This window comes from Candoia aspera, chromosome 4 (assembly GCF_035149785.1).
Source record: "Candoia aspera isolate rCanAsp1 chromosome 4, rCanAsp1.hap2, whole genome shotgun sequence".
Lineage (NCBI taxonomy): Eukaryota > Metazoa > Chordata > Lepidosauria > Squamata > Boidae > Candoia > Candoia aspera.
In genome coordinates, this window is record NC_086156.1 from 53850938 (window position 1) to 53864707 (window position 13770).

Below are 13770 nucleotides of genomic sequence, written 5' to 3' on the forward strand. Positions count from 1 at the left end.
GCTGTATTATCATCAAGCTTATGTTAAGAGAAGCATTTGCTCATTTTACTACTTAAGCATTAGAAGTAACAGTTAAAGAAGTGCACACTTGGCCACGCAATGAGAAAGAGGCCTTTTCAAGTTTTTAAAAGACAGGCGGATGGATACTGTCCTGTCAGAAGCCTACAAAGGTCCAGTAGGGCCTATGATAAAATATATTTGATATTGCAGGTATTTTTCTGTACCTTTTAGAGTTTAAAACTTTGCCAAACAAGCAGAAATTATACAAGTGGGGCCTTCCTAGCTTCCTGTAACAGCGAAGGGTTATATTTTTAACTCGGTAATTTTCCACTTCTGGGTTGGAGGAGGGCTGGTATTTAAAGCAAGCTGAAACTCTTCGCCGCCGTCTCCAAATTACTACGCATCCGTACGCTAATTCTTCCCATCTAAGTAGTAGCTTTCTCGCGAGCAAGCAAGGTCACCTGAGCTTCTGCTTAATGCAGCAAAGAATAACAAAGGTCCGCCCCATTCAGCATCCTTTATAACTTGAAATGACTGCATTTTATCTGACTGGCTCTTCAGTCCTACTTAATACCGACACTCTTCCCCCGCACATGGAGGATTCGACTGACATCAATGCAAAACCGGAAGACTCACGAGATTACCACTTAGGACTGTTGTAGCTCTGAGCTCGAGAAGCAAGGATACTTTCCGAAGTTGCCTGCCAAATGTTCCGGTACTGATGGGCGGGAGAAGAGAGAGACGGAAAGTCTCGCGAGCTCTTGTTGACTGGGTTTGGAAAAGGAACAAACCGAACACTCCAGCTTAGAGATAGGCTCATTGCTTCTTACTTCAGAGCAGTCGCGCACGCGCAGTTGTGCTGGCTGCGCCGGCCGTCTCCCTTCTGTCTCTTTCTGTGTGCGCGCGAGTGGGAGAGAAGCGAACAGAGAGGACGACGGAGACTATTGGGCAATTGCTCCTTCTCTTCCCTCCCTCGCCCTCCCGGGGACGGAGCGAGCCGACGAGCCGTGGGCAGCAGAAGGAGCGGCAGGACACGAAGCGTTCGGGGAAAGACTTGAGCCGTTTGCGGCATAAGCACCGAAGGAAGAGGCGCGCAGGCCTCACTCGGGGCCCAGCCGGGAAATGGGGCCGGTTTGTGTCAGGCGAAGCGGAGGCCGCCAGCGCTGGTTTTAGGAGCTCGTGGAAGCGACAGCTGACGGCCCAGCGGGCGACTCGTAAGGAATTGGCCTTCCATGTGAGGAGGCGGAGGCCGGCAGGAGAGACTCGTCCTACGGAGCCGAACCTGGCAAGGGGGCCCAATGGCGGCTGCTTCTTTCTCCTCCTCGTGGGCGTCTTGACGGATTCTTGTTTGCCGGAGTGATCCCGATGCCGAGTACCTCGGAGGCGGCGACGTCCGGAGGCGGGAGCGGTGTCCGGGCCTGGGCCGGCGGCGGCGGCTCTGAATCGCCCGTGGCAGAAAAAAAGCGTTTGCATCACCGGCGGCGGAAGCGCTACGCTTCGGCGCAGCAGCCGCCCCCGTTGCCTCCGTCACCTGTGGCGGGTCCGCCGGCCCCTTCGCTGCTGTTCCCGCTGCTGCAGCCCTCGCTCCTGCAGCCACCGCTGCCGCCGCAGTCCCTGCTGTTCCTGGCGGCCACTGGCGGCGCCGCCTCCTCCTGCTGTGGGGAAGGGGGGGAGCGGAAGCGGCCGCGAGGCAAGCGGCGCTCGGGGTCTCGGCACAAACGGCGGCGCGGCAGGTTAGGGGGCGCTGGTGGAGGTGGCGCAGGGGCGGGCCTCGCAGCCTCGGAGCGGCGCGGGAGTGGGGCGGGCTTGGGGCCGCTGGTGGAGGCGGCGGCCGAAGAATACGACGACGTAAGCTCCCAGTCGGAGGGGCCGGTGGGAGGCGGGACGGCCGGGGCAGGGAGCGGCGGGGGGAGTCCGGCGTCCTCCGGTGGCGGCGGGGGCAACCAACAACGCTTGAGCCGCGCTGAGGCCGATCGGAGCAGCCGGCGACCGCGCAGGGAGCACCGAAGCAGCAGCGGGCGTCGCTCTCGGGAGCGGCACCGGGAGCACCGCAGGCGGGGGGAGGACAAGGACAAGGCGCCGTTGCAGCAGGAGGGGGCGGCCGCGGCTGCGGCTGCCAGGGGGGGAGCCGAGGCTTCCTCTTCCTCCTCCAAGTCCCGCAGCCGCCACAACCACAGCGGTGGCCAGGACCGAGAGGGCTCCCGGAGCGGCGGCGGCGGCGGCAGCGACGGCCGCAGGAAGGGCTCAGCTACGTCGCCTAGCAGCAGTCGGAAAGACCGGGAAAGTAAAAGCCACCGGAGCCGGACGAAAGCAGGCAAAGAGCCTCCTTCAGCTTACAAGGAACCGCCTAAAGCCTACCGGGAGGATAAGGCAGAACCCAGGGCCTACAGGCGACAACGATCGTCTCCCAGTCCTTACCGAGATGACAGCCCAACTAGCCACAGAGCTTCACAAAGCCAACGGAACCGCAAATCCCCCAGTCCCCGTTCTTCTCTTAGCCCTTACTGGCGTCGGTCACCCAGCTACAGCCGGCACAGTTCTTTCGAGTGCGGTGGAGATGTATCACCGAGTCCTTACAGACGCCGCTCACGCAGCCCTTATAGTCCCGCCGTCAGGTAATAAATGGGTTGAAGAGTCTTAAAAAACGCGGTATTTCAGGCTATTCTTTCAAAATATTAGGATAACACAATAATAGTAAGTGTATGTCCTCCAGCTGATTAATCAAAGATAACTCTGGTTGAAATACTGAGGGTGAGATGGGCTAAAGATAAAATGATGTATCTTTGGGAGCTGGGCAACTTTTAAAACTTTAGGGGAAAAAGCCTGAGTTTAGCATAGACAAATACAACTGCCCAAATGTTTTAAACATATGAAGCATCAACTACAAAGATACTAGAAATGGGTATTTTTTAAAAAATAGTTCTTATACTTGCATTAGCTACTGCAGCTAGAAATGGAAAATCTACTTTGGCATTAGACAGTATTTGAGGAAATACTGCTGTTAAGGGAGATGATCTGGTGTAAAACTCTTTTTTGCACTTAAATCTCTTCTTGACCCAATTACTGGTTAATGACATAAATATACGTATGTGGAAGCAAAATTTTCAGGTAAACTGAGTTCTGAATAATCAGGCTTGTTTGTTAGATTTGACTGAGGAATATTCACAATCTGTCAGTTGATTTTACTTCATGATGTACCTGATAATACAGGTTTGAGAATTGTTTCCTAACTGCTGGATATTTCTGTGTTTGTGTGTGTGAGAGAGAAAGAGACAGAGGGAGGGAGGGCCAACCACACATGCAGATATACACACACACAAATACTCTGACGTAAACCTCATTAGGCTCAATGGGATTTCTAGATAAAACAGTGGATCTCCTAACATGTCTTTGTATGCAACTCTCCAAGTTGGCTTTCATCAAATGAACAAATGATACAGCAGTTACTGTATCACTAGATAAACAGGCAGTTAATGAAACATTGAATGAAAATAAGCTGACCTCAACCAACAGTTTAGCTGTAAAAAGAAAGGAGGGAAAAGCTTAAGATAAAATGGAAAATAATTATTTACAAGGAGAACTAGACCTCCATTTCTCAAAGGTAATATGGGTTTGTCCGTAATTAGCCTACAAAATAGTTTTTCCCTAGTTCTTTATGTTGATGAAAGGCAGCTCTTTTTCTCCTTTCTCATGTGGGATACTAAGATAGTTGGTCTTTTCCCAAGCTTCAGACAGTAACAATCCTCTGTTATATAAAGTTTTATAGTCTGTATGTTTTAGTTCTGTTTAAGGCTGTCATCTTTTAGGGTGGTGGGTAGAAGTGAAATAGGTGAAAATACTTAGTTTCTTTAAGGTATTTTTTTCTATGCTGATTAGAGTTTTGGTCTTTATTATATATTCTTTTCATAACTAGTACTGTATTTGAAAATTGTATAAAGGGAATGTTTGTGAGTGAGTGAGATCACTTTTGAAACAATATACACACTTTTTATCCTTAGGTTACATGCACCTGCTCCATTGAATTTCATACATATAACTTCATCCTCTCAACTACTGACTGGATGAAATCTTCATACATGCTGAAGATCTTTTTGCCTTATGGGTAGGAGGAATGTATTATAAACTATAGCCACAACCTTTTCCAGTGTTGTTTATGACATGGTGTCTGATCCACACTGATTAAACAGATAGGTCTTGTTAGAAAGCAACTTCATGGTTGGTAATGTTCACATTTTGTTGCGTATCTCTCTACTATTTTAACCATGTGCCTCTTCTCTATTATGTCAGAGAAGTTAGTGATTAAAAGCATATATAAAACATAAATTATTCTGAAACAGTGTTTCTCTTGAAACTGTGTTTCTCTCGCAACAATAATTCTGTTGGAATGAACAACTTCAGTTTTAAATCTTATTTTTCTTTACAAATGTACTCATGATACAGTTGTTTGTTTAATTTCTCAAAGTCTGTCTCTAAGTCTAAACTTAATCGTATTTAGAGTGAATACATATATAACCACAACAATTGTTCCATTTCTAAAAAAATGCAGTTGATTTTAGGGACTCTATTAAATATGGTAATGTAGACCCTAGCAAATAATGGGCACTACTAAGTAGTTTACATTCTGTCTTCCTTCTGCCTTTGAAATGTGTAAATCAGTTCGCTAAAGCTTTTCTTTGGTCAGATTTTGTCACTGGATTTTAAGGAGTGGAATATTCTAGCTTCAATTTTGATTTTATTTATGTGATCTTTGCTTTGTGTAATTATTTTTATAGAAATGTGTTGGAAGCTGAAGTAGGCAAAAACAAGATAGAAAAAAATTATCCATAATAATCTGTAATTGCATATTAAATACCAAAATTTTTGTTTGAGTATCTGTGTAAGATGCTAATGAAAACAGATTAAAAGGTGATCTTTTTCTTGTTATTGACCTGATTATCCTTAAAATGCCGTGGGAATGATTTAATACCAGATTTGACCATTCTTTGCTAAGAAGGTCAAGTGATTTTGTGTTGTTCTTGAACTGTGCCTTGGGAATATTTCTGGGCTTTACATTTTATTTTGCTGAATAGGGACTTGATTGCTTTTGATACTGTTCTCTAAGGGATAGTTCAGAAGACTTTCTGTGAAGAATGTAGTATCAAGGCAACAGTAACTTTGGTATGAATGAGCATATACTGATAGAAATTTTGGGTTGTAGTGTTTTGTATTTATGCTCAAAATATGGTTTGATTAGTTCTGTCTCGTTCTGGTGAATGCTGTCACCGTTAAGTAATATGGCGGTAATATATCTCAGTGTATGCTGCACCTAGCTAACCCTGTCCGAGTGTGGAAATTCAGCAGGTCAGGCGTCGTTAGTACTTGGATAGGAGACCACCAGGGAATTCAAGATTGTTTGTTAGTTACCAGAAGTTGCTTGACTTGTGGGCAGCTTTACCTTTATAATGTAGTATACTCTATTCAGTGTTATTGAAGAATTGAACGAAGTATATTGTTTTGTCTCTTAACAGATATGTTAGATACGTTTTTCTAGCAAGGTGAGGAATGATAGATATTCCTGATTTGTCAGTTTGGTTTTCTGCAGTGCTGAGAGTTGAAAGGTATAATTAGATGTTTAGAGATTTATTTTAAACTCTTTAACCTCTTAAGTTTAGCTTCCCATTGAAGGAATAGGTGAAAATGGGTTATAAATGTGTTACACCATTGATAATTTCTTAAAGCTCGGGATGCCCAGTTACCATTCCTTCTAATATTTAGGATTCTAGCTACTTCTGTATGGTCACATAAGTAGCCCCAAAATACAGGCATTCTTGAACAACATAATTTAAATAGTAGTGGATTTATAGTTAAATCTATAAAATTAAAGTCTCCATAGACATTTCATATAATTTTTGATTAGGGGCATATGTTTTACTCTGTCAAAATGAGTTTAGTATATTGGTATTTGTTTTCAGGACAGGCATTTAGGGGAATTTTAATTTTGTTTTGGTGTAAAGTTGGGATGGTCTATGTGTTGTTGAAATGGGAAGAAACAAATAGGGGAAAAAAACCACAAGAAAATGCAAGTTATGCGACTTTTTCCTGATGATTTTTTATATCTGTTTTTGACTGTTACCTTTCAAGAGATTTTCTGAGGTTCGTAACAGGAGTCCTCAGTGGGTAGGAATAGGCAAAAAATTCCCCCCGAGAATATCCTCTACTCTTGTAGACTCAGAGTCTAAACTTACCTACATGCATAAAGTTGAAGTTATTTTCTTCAGAGATTCAGTACAATTAGTTTTTGGAACCATTGTAGTTTTGTATCTTCTAACTTTCCATTTGTGCTATTTCCCCCCCCCCCCCATAATTAGGGCAGTTTAGCATTTTAAGTTTACAATTGTTTTGAGAAAGCAAGTTAGAATTGCCTCTGAGTCTTTGAGATGTGCTATATAGCAATTTAGAACTGTTCAGGAATTTTCACTTTGGGCATTCATGCAATTGATATGTTTCCATGCATAATCACTGTTTTAATTCACATGCTTTACTGTAAATATTTCATACCTGAATTGAATAGGTAGTACAATTTCAAATTGTATACTGGGGTATTTGATTGTAATACTGACTGTGGAAAAATTAGAATATATAAACTGTACAGTATAAGATTAAAAAACACAATAACAAGAAAAAGCAGCAACTGAAGATTAAAAAATCGCAGTGGTGTTATTATTAGAAAAACTTGGGAGAATAAAAATGTGACTGGTGCCAAAAATAAAATAAAGATATGTGCAAGTGCATCTCATTGAGGAGGACATTCCATAGTTGGAAGGCAGCTGAAAGTTCCTGCTGCCATATAGCAACCTGTCATATCGCTCCATGGGAGGACATCTGGAACATCTGATGATTAGACTGGGATTCAGATAGGAATATAGGAAGAAGCCCACATTGTGAACGCTTTATAAGTTAAAATCAGCAACTTGAATTGAGACCAGAAATTAATGGCTGGTCACTGAAGATTGTATGCTTAGTTCTAGACAGTACTCTTGCTGCAGCATTTGTTACTAACTGAATCTTCTGAATTATCTAACTGAATCTTCAAACAAAGCCCCACATATAAAATACTGCAATAATCTAAGTGAGAAGTTGCCAGGGCATGGATTATCAATGCAAGACCATTGCTGTCTAAGGAGGGCCATAGTTCAAGATGATGAGAAGTGTCTTGCTTGACAGAGGCCTCTTGTGCCTCTAATGCCAAAGCTGGATTCAAAAGTACCCCTAAACTTAATGAGGGATGCCACACCATCTAGAATAGGTTAAATCCAATGGTGTCAAGGAAAAATGTCTCCGCATGGATAGATCTGGTCACCAAGATATGAATGTAACAGCTTTAAAGTTGTTCCACCATACCTAGCAGGACACCTTCTCTAGAAGAATATTATGCTGATGATATTGCTGCGAAAGCCAGGAGAATTGACAAGGTTGCATTCCCGATGTCTCTTGCAGGAAAGATAATCCGAATTGGCAATTCCATGCCAAATCCAGCCCTAATCCCTGCTTGAGGCACATCTACAATAGGGGTTGCAAACATATTTTTTTGTGCAGTCCAGGATGGCTTACCTATCAGGTCCTGCTGTCTCATCTTTTCTGTCCTCACTGTGCATTTGTTCTAGATTTTTGAGCCCTGGGTAATCTCTTCCTACGTCCTTCACCTCTGCTGAGCTGTCTTCTCTCCTGTGGCACCAGCTTGCGCAATGCTGGCTTTACTTCTCCCCACAGCACTGGCTTATGCAGTGCTGCTGTGGAGGAGATGCTAGCACTAGGTGGGAGAAACAACACCTGTGCTGTTCAAGTTGTAATATGGGGAAGAAGGTGGTAGCTGTCCAGGGACTTCACAATGGAGGTAATAGGAAAGAGTGCCTGATGCTGCCTTTACTTCTCCCCTGCAATGCTAGCTTGCACCCTTTCTGCTTCATCTGAGTCAGCTAGTTCATCCATCTGCCAATGATGTGAAGAACCAAAGCAAGAACTGCCAGAGGTGCTACAGGGATAGGAGGTGAGGTCAGGGGCAAACAAGAGGAGAAAATATACATACATACACACAGACTATGATGTTATGGTATAAGCATTTTAGAATCCCCTATCACTCTCAAAAGTATCTCAGTTTGGACAATAAATTATATAGTCATCGACCACATGGAATCATAGCTGACTGCAGCAGCAGAAACATGATGTTGAATACACAAATGCGACGTTTGGTGGGCCACAGATGCAAAATGCAAGAAATACTGAAAATGAGTTGAAACCAATTTATTTATTTGGAATACATTGGTTGATAGGTTATATATTATATTTTATATCATATCATATCAACCAATGTATTCCAGATAAATTGGTTTCAACTCATTTTCAATATTAGTTGCATTTTGTGTCTGTATGAATGTGGCCCACTGGTTGTTGCACTTGTGTATGCATTGGTGCATTTGTGTGTGTAATGTGGCCTCCATATTCATTTGAGATTGAGACTACTGATCTAGAAAATCTGTTTCATCCAAGATTGCCTGGATCTCATCAGTACCACATTCTTGGGCCCCTTGGCCAGGAGGTAGATGTTGGCCACTGGCCTATAATTATTTATATCTTCTGGTTCCAGTAATCTTTTTCTTTCTTTTCCTTTCCTTTCCCTTCCCTTGAGAACTTTTATTATAGCCTCTTTAAATAAGGATGGGACCAGTCCTTGTTAAGTTTTGATAATGTATGCTAATTTGAGTATCCTACTAGATGTAATAAGCATTAAGGGTAAAGATTCAAGAAGATCCAGTAATGCAGTTCGCTGAATTCACCCAAGCACCAGACATCATCAGGCCTTAAAACCTGAAACTCATCCAAAGAAGTCTGACCTGATGGAGCCATGAATGTTTTACAGGTTGAATTGCTGAAACTGTAGTGTTGGTCATGATGAATTTGATTGATTTTGAGGTGGTCAGCTGTTTAACAATATAAAATGAAATAGTAATTTAAAAAGGTAATGAACACAAAAAACATAAGCTTTATAAAACCATATTCAAAATAAAAAGGGGATGGCCTGGTTCAAAGAAGAAAGAAAAATAGCACCGGTTAAGCATTTTAAATCCAAGATAGTTCAGTGGAAAAGTTACTTTTATTGTTGGTAGTAGTTTATCTTGTTGAAGTGAACCAGATGCATGGAAAAAGGCCTTAGAAAATGATGACAGTGTATGTCAGGTTCATTTGGGGAGATGTTTCTTCATATAGTTATGCTTTAAGCTGTATGCAGTTTTACTTTAAATGTATCAGCACTTTGAATTGTGTTCAGGTAAACCAGGAGCCAGGAATCAGGTAAACCAGGAGCCAGGGAAACTGTTAGGTGATCTTAGTAGCAGAGTAATAGTTTTTAAAGGTGAAACTAGGGTAGTTGAACCTGGATTTCATTACAGGATAGGTGAAAGGTATTCTGCTGCAGATGTTATGTGGGCCTCCAATGATAAATCTGAATCTACGAAGTATTATAATAATCTCTAATTCACTTGAATCACTAATTCTGAAAATTATTCAGATAGGATTATTTCTGCTTAACGAAAGAGCATTACTGATCTTAAGTAAAGTGGACTTGACTTAAATTACTAGTCAAAAAGATTCTATAATTTCTATTTTTGGCATACAATATTTTTTATGTTTAATCTGAACCCATATTTTTCAGCACTTGGATATTTTCATTTTTAGATGGTACCTGTGATGTAAAGCAATTTATTACTCTGTTTTTTTCCAGATTAATTTTTAATTTAAAAAATGGATGTATTAATAACTATCATCAGTTCAGTTAACTGATAACGGACATTTTGAGAACATTTTGCGATGTCCATCACCACCTTTTAAACTGAACTAATGAACTTATTTAAGGAAATTATCCCAAACAAATAAAATAGTTTATTAACAGAACATATGCACATGATAATTTGTTTCTTAAAAATAGCCAAGTTAACCCATAAAACTTAATTTTTGTTATAGCTAGTGAATTAAATCTTTGTCTATGCCTTTTTTCAGAGCCTTTTCTGCTTTTTCAATTCCCAAATTGTTTTTTCAGTTTTGAACTAGTCATACCAAATGAGGAAAACATTCTTTTTCTACATCAACAGAAGAAACTGCTGCTGTTAATAGTTAGATTAGTATTTCAATGAACCTCAGCTGAAATTAGTGACTTCTACCAATTCACTTCCTTTAATGTTAACAAATGTATATTGTTTGAATAGATTCACTCTTTGTGCTGCAGTTTATGAAGTTGGTATTATGGAAGGATGATCACTGGATGCCCATGTCACAGTAAGCCCTCTTTAACAATCCAGCAATGACCCTGCTACTCAATATTGACAAGGAAATAAGCTGGAGCGGGTTTCTATTAGTTTTTAGTGCATATAATTTAATTGTCATTGTCTATTTCTTTTCAAGGTTATATTCAGCTCCTCCCAAACTTGAACAGAAGCAGAAAGAAAATGGTTACTTCTTTGAGCTTTTTTGAAGGCCATAGAAATAGATATTGGAATAATTACAAAATACTCGTATTTAATTTTTTTTTGATCCTGTACTGAGAATTTTGGCCCTGACATTTTCATTTATTTCTTCATGATTTTGTTCACAAATTGCCATCAGAGTAGTCCAGTTTTTGATACAGCGGTCCAAATTGACCACTAATACATTCTATCAGTCATCTTCTGGAAGAGTTAATAAGTTCCCACTGCTTTTGTCAGAGCAAAACAGTTACTACAGAAATACTTTGCATTATCTCCTATATCTCCTATATATCGTTTTGGATTACCAAAGACTTTTGTTAGGGTGCACATTACATGAGCATTCTAAGTAACTATTAGTTTAGGACTTTGTTTTTTTCTTCAAAATTTCTCCTAATCTTGGATAAATTTCTGCATTAGCCACAGTGAAGCTGAGTGCTAGGCATTTGAAGTTCTTTTGGCAGTTTGTTACAGCTTTTACTGTTGCTACTTTTAAATATTTAGCAATATGAGCATTTCCCGATATGTCAGTTGGTTCAGTAAAGAATTAACATGCAAACATGTATGATAGAATCACTGTGAACATTATTATAACTATCAAGATAATTTTGCTTTTCTTCTAAATGATTGATACAGTTCTTCTCCCCCCCCCTTTCAATGCACATTACATGCACATTTTCCATTTGGTAGACTGTTGGGTAAACTTCGAAATGACTGAATCATACTGATGAAGTATGAATTCTCCACCATACAGAAAGGATAGTTTATTTCATAAGTGGAAAAAAAGAGTTTTCCATACATTGCTTATTGCTATAATCTATTCCTTTTTATTATAAATTTACCTATGAGTTTTTCTGCATGATGGGATTTCTGTTTGTTTTTTTTTCTTTTGCTACTTGTGATATACTAGATCTTTGAAGCATTTATGATGTTGCTGGAATACTACAGTGATGTATCATAGACAGTGATGATGCCATTAAGATGGTACAAATGACATCCTTCACAAATGTGTAGTACAGATACTACTAACACATTTTGATAAATGTGAAACAGTAAAAGGAGTATATACCTATTTTATTCAACTGCATTACATGGCTGTAATATTATAACAACTACATATTTCTTGATTGTGAAAAGTCCACTATAACTTCAGAAACCCATCCATAAATTGTATATGGGTTTGGGAACGTTAAATCATATGTGGAATCCTTGGTGCTCTCTGAGCTTGGTTGTTCACTTGCAGACATTTCATTACCTGACTAGGTAACATCATCAGTGCTACTGAGTGTGGGGTTTGCTTCCTCTTTATATACAGTAGCTTGCCCTGCCAGTGTTGGTGGGGGTGTGGTTTTCTCCTTGGTAGTTCCTTGATCAGGTTATTGTGTTATGCTTGATTGTTTGTCTGGTATTCATCAGACAAACAATCACCACTCCTGTTTTTTCTTCTTGGGCTACTGTGTCTTTTGGTTTACTTAAGATGTTTTTGAAGGCTTTAGTTGGTTTGTGTGCTGTGGTGATGCCTTGTGGTTGTAATAGTCTGTTGGTTGTTTCTGAGATGTTTTTGATGTATGGCAGTGTTATCCTTTTCATAGCTTGTGTTGGTTGTGTTGTAGTGGGTTCAGCGGTCAGGCACTTTGATTAAATTGTGTGGGTATCCATTTTGTAGGAAGCTGTTATATAGATTTCCTTTTTTTGGTGTTCTGGGTTGCTGCAGTGCATTTGTACCTGTCTGAATAATGTTCTTATACAGTTCTTCTTGTGGGAGGTTGGATTGTTACTTTGGTAATGGAGCACTTGGTTAGTGTGGGTTGTTTTTTGATAGACTTGCATTTCTAATTTGCTGTCCTTTCCTCTGCTGATGAGGATATCCAGGAAGGGTAGTGTGTTATTGTTTTCTTTCTCCCTTGTGAATTTTATTCCTTTGAAGATGTTGTTAATTGTTTCATGTGTTTTCTCTAGTTCATTTTTTATTATGACGAAGGTATCATCTACATACTGGATCCATACTTTTGGTTGTGTGTATGGGAGTGCTATAGTTTCTAGGCACTGCATTATGTCTCTGCTGTGAGTCCTGAGAGTGATGATGCCATTGATGCTCTTCTGATTTGTTGGTATATTTGTCCATCAAACTGAAAGTAGATAGTGAGGCAGAGGTTGATGAGGTCCACAATTCTAGGTATTTTGATCTTAGCATATTTGGTTACATCGGGTTTGTTGTGTGGTACTGCTGCCATGGATTCTTTTGCTAGTTCTTGGTCTATGGACGTAAAGGGTACTGTGACATCGAATGAAACCAAAGTGTATTTGGCTAGATCGGGTGTGTTGTGTAGTACTGCTGTCATGGATTCTTTCGCTAGTTCTGGATCTATAGACATAAAGAGTGCTGTGACATCAAACGAAACCATAATTTCATCTTCTATTTTTAGGCTTTTGATTTTCTGCAGACACTGTAGTGGGGAGCCGCTATGTAGGATGGACAGGCAGAAGACTAGCAGAGCACATCCACGAACACCAACTAGCAGTCAGAATACATGACAAAAACTCCTTAATCTCACAACACATGGACAGACTCAACCATAGTTTCAACTGGGAAATTGTGAGCGTCCTAGACCAAGCTAAATCCAAAAAAGCTAGGGAATTCCTGGAAGCTTGGCATTCAGACAAATCAGCCATCAATAGACACATAGAGATAAACCACATTTACAGACCATTCAAAAGAGACAATAAAAAGCTAAGAATGAAACAAAAAGACCAGAACACATCCTCTCCAGCAGCCAACACCCTGATAAGCAGGGATTAACATCAGTCAAACAAACAGAAAACAAAACCCTAATCAAGGAACTACCAAGGAGAAAACCACACCGCCACCAACATGGCAGGGCAAACTACTGTATATAAAGAGGGAGCAAATCCCACACTCACTAGCACTGATGATGTTACCTAGTCAGGCAATGAAATGTCTCGAAGCAAACAAGCTCAGAGAGCACCAAGGATTCCACAGTTCAACCCTGAGCTACATATATTTTCTTCTATTGGAACATTAAATCATAGTTATCCATAAGATATATGCAGCCTAATTTTATACATCTTCTCAAATCCATTAAATTATTATGTAATCTATGTTGTTTTATTTGCACATTTATTACCTCAGTGATTGAAGCATGAAATTAATAAAATGATAAAATGATACAAATTTTCATTTCTAAACTATCATGTGCCTTCCCCAGTTGGTATCAGGTTGGGCTAGTTTGATAAAACACATGTAGAAGAGTTATAA

General features: G+C 40.5%; 1 protein-coding gene across 1 annotated transcript in view; it reads left to right on the forward strand.

Annotated features, from left to right (window-relative positions):
• The first annotated feature begins 806 nt into the window (after positions 1-806).
• CDK13 (cyclin dependent kinase 13) overlaps positions 807-13770 on the forward strand; it is a 49352-nt gene continuing 36388 nt past the window's right edge. The window contains exon 1 of the mRNA XM_063304163.1: positions 807-2615. Within this exon, the coding sequence (XP_063160233.1) occupies positions 1366-2615 (1250 nt within the window). The 5' untranslated portion in view covers positions 807-1365. The remainder of the gene's footprint in view (positions 2616-13770) is intronic.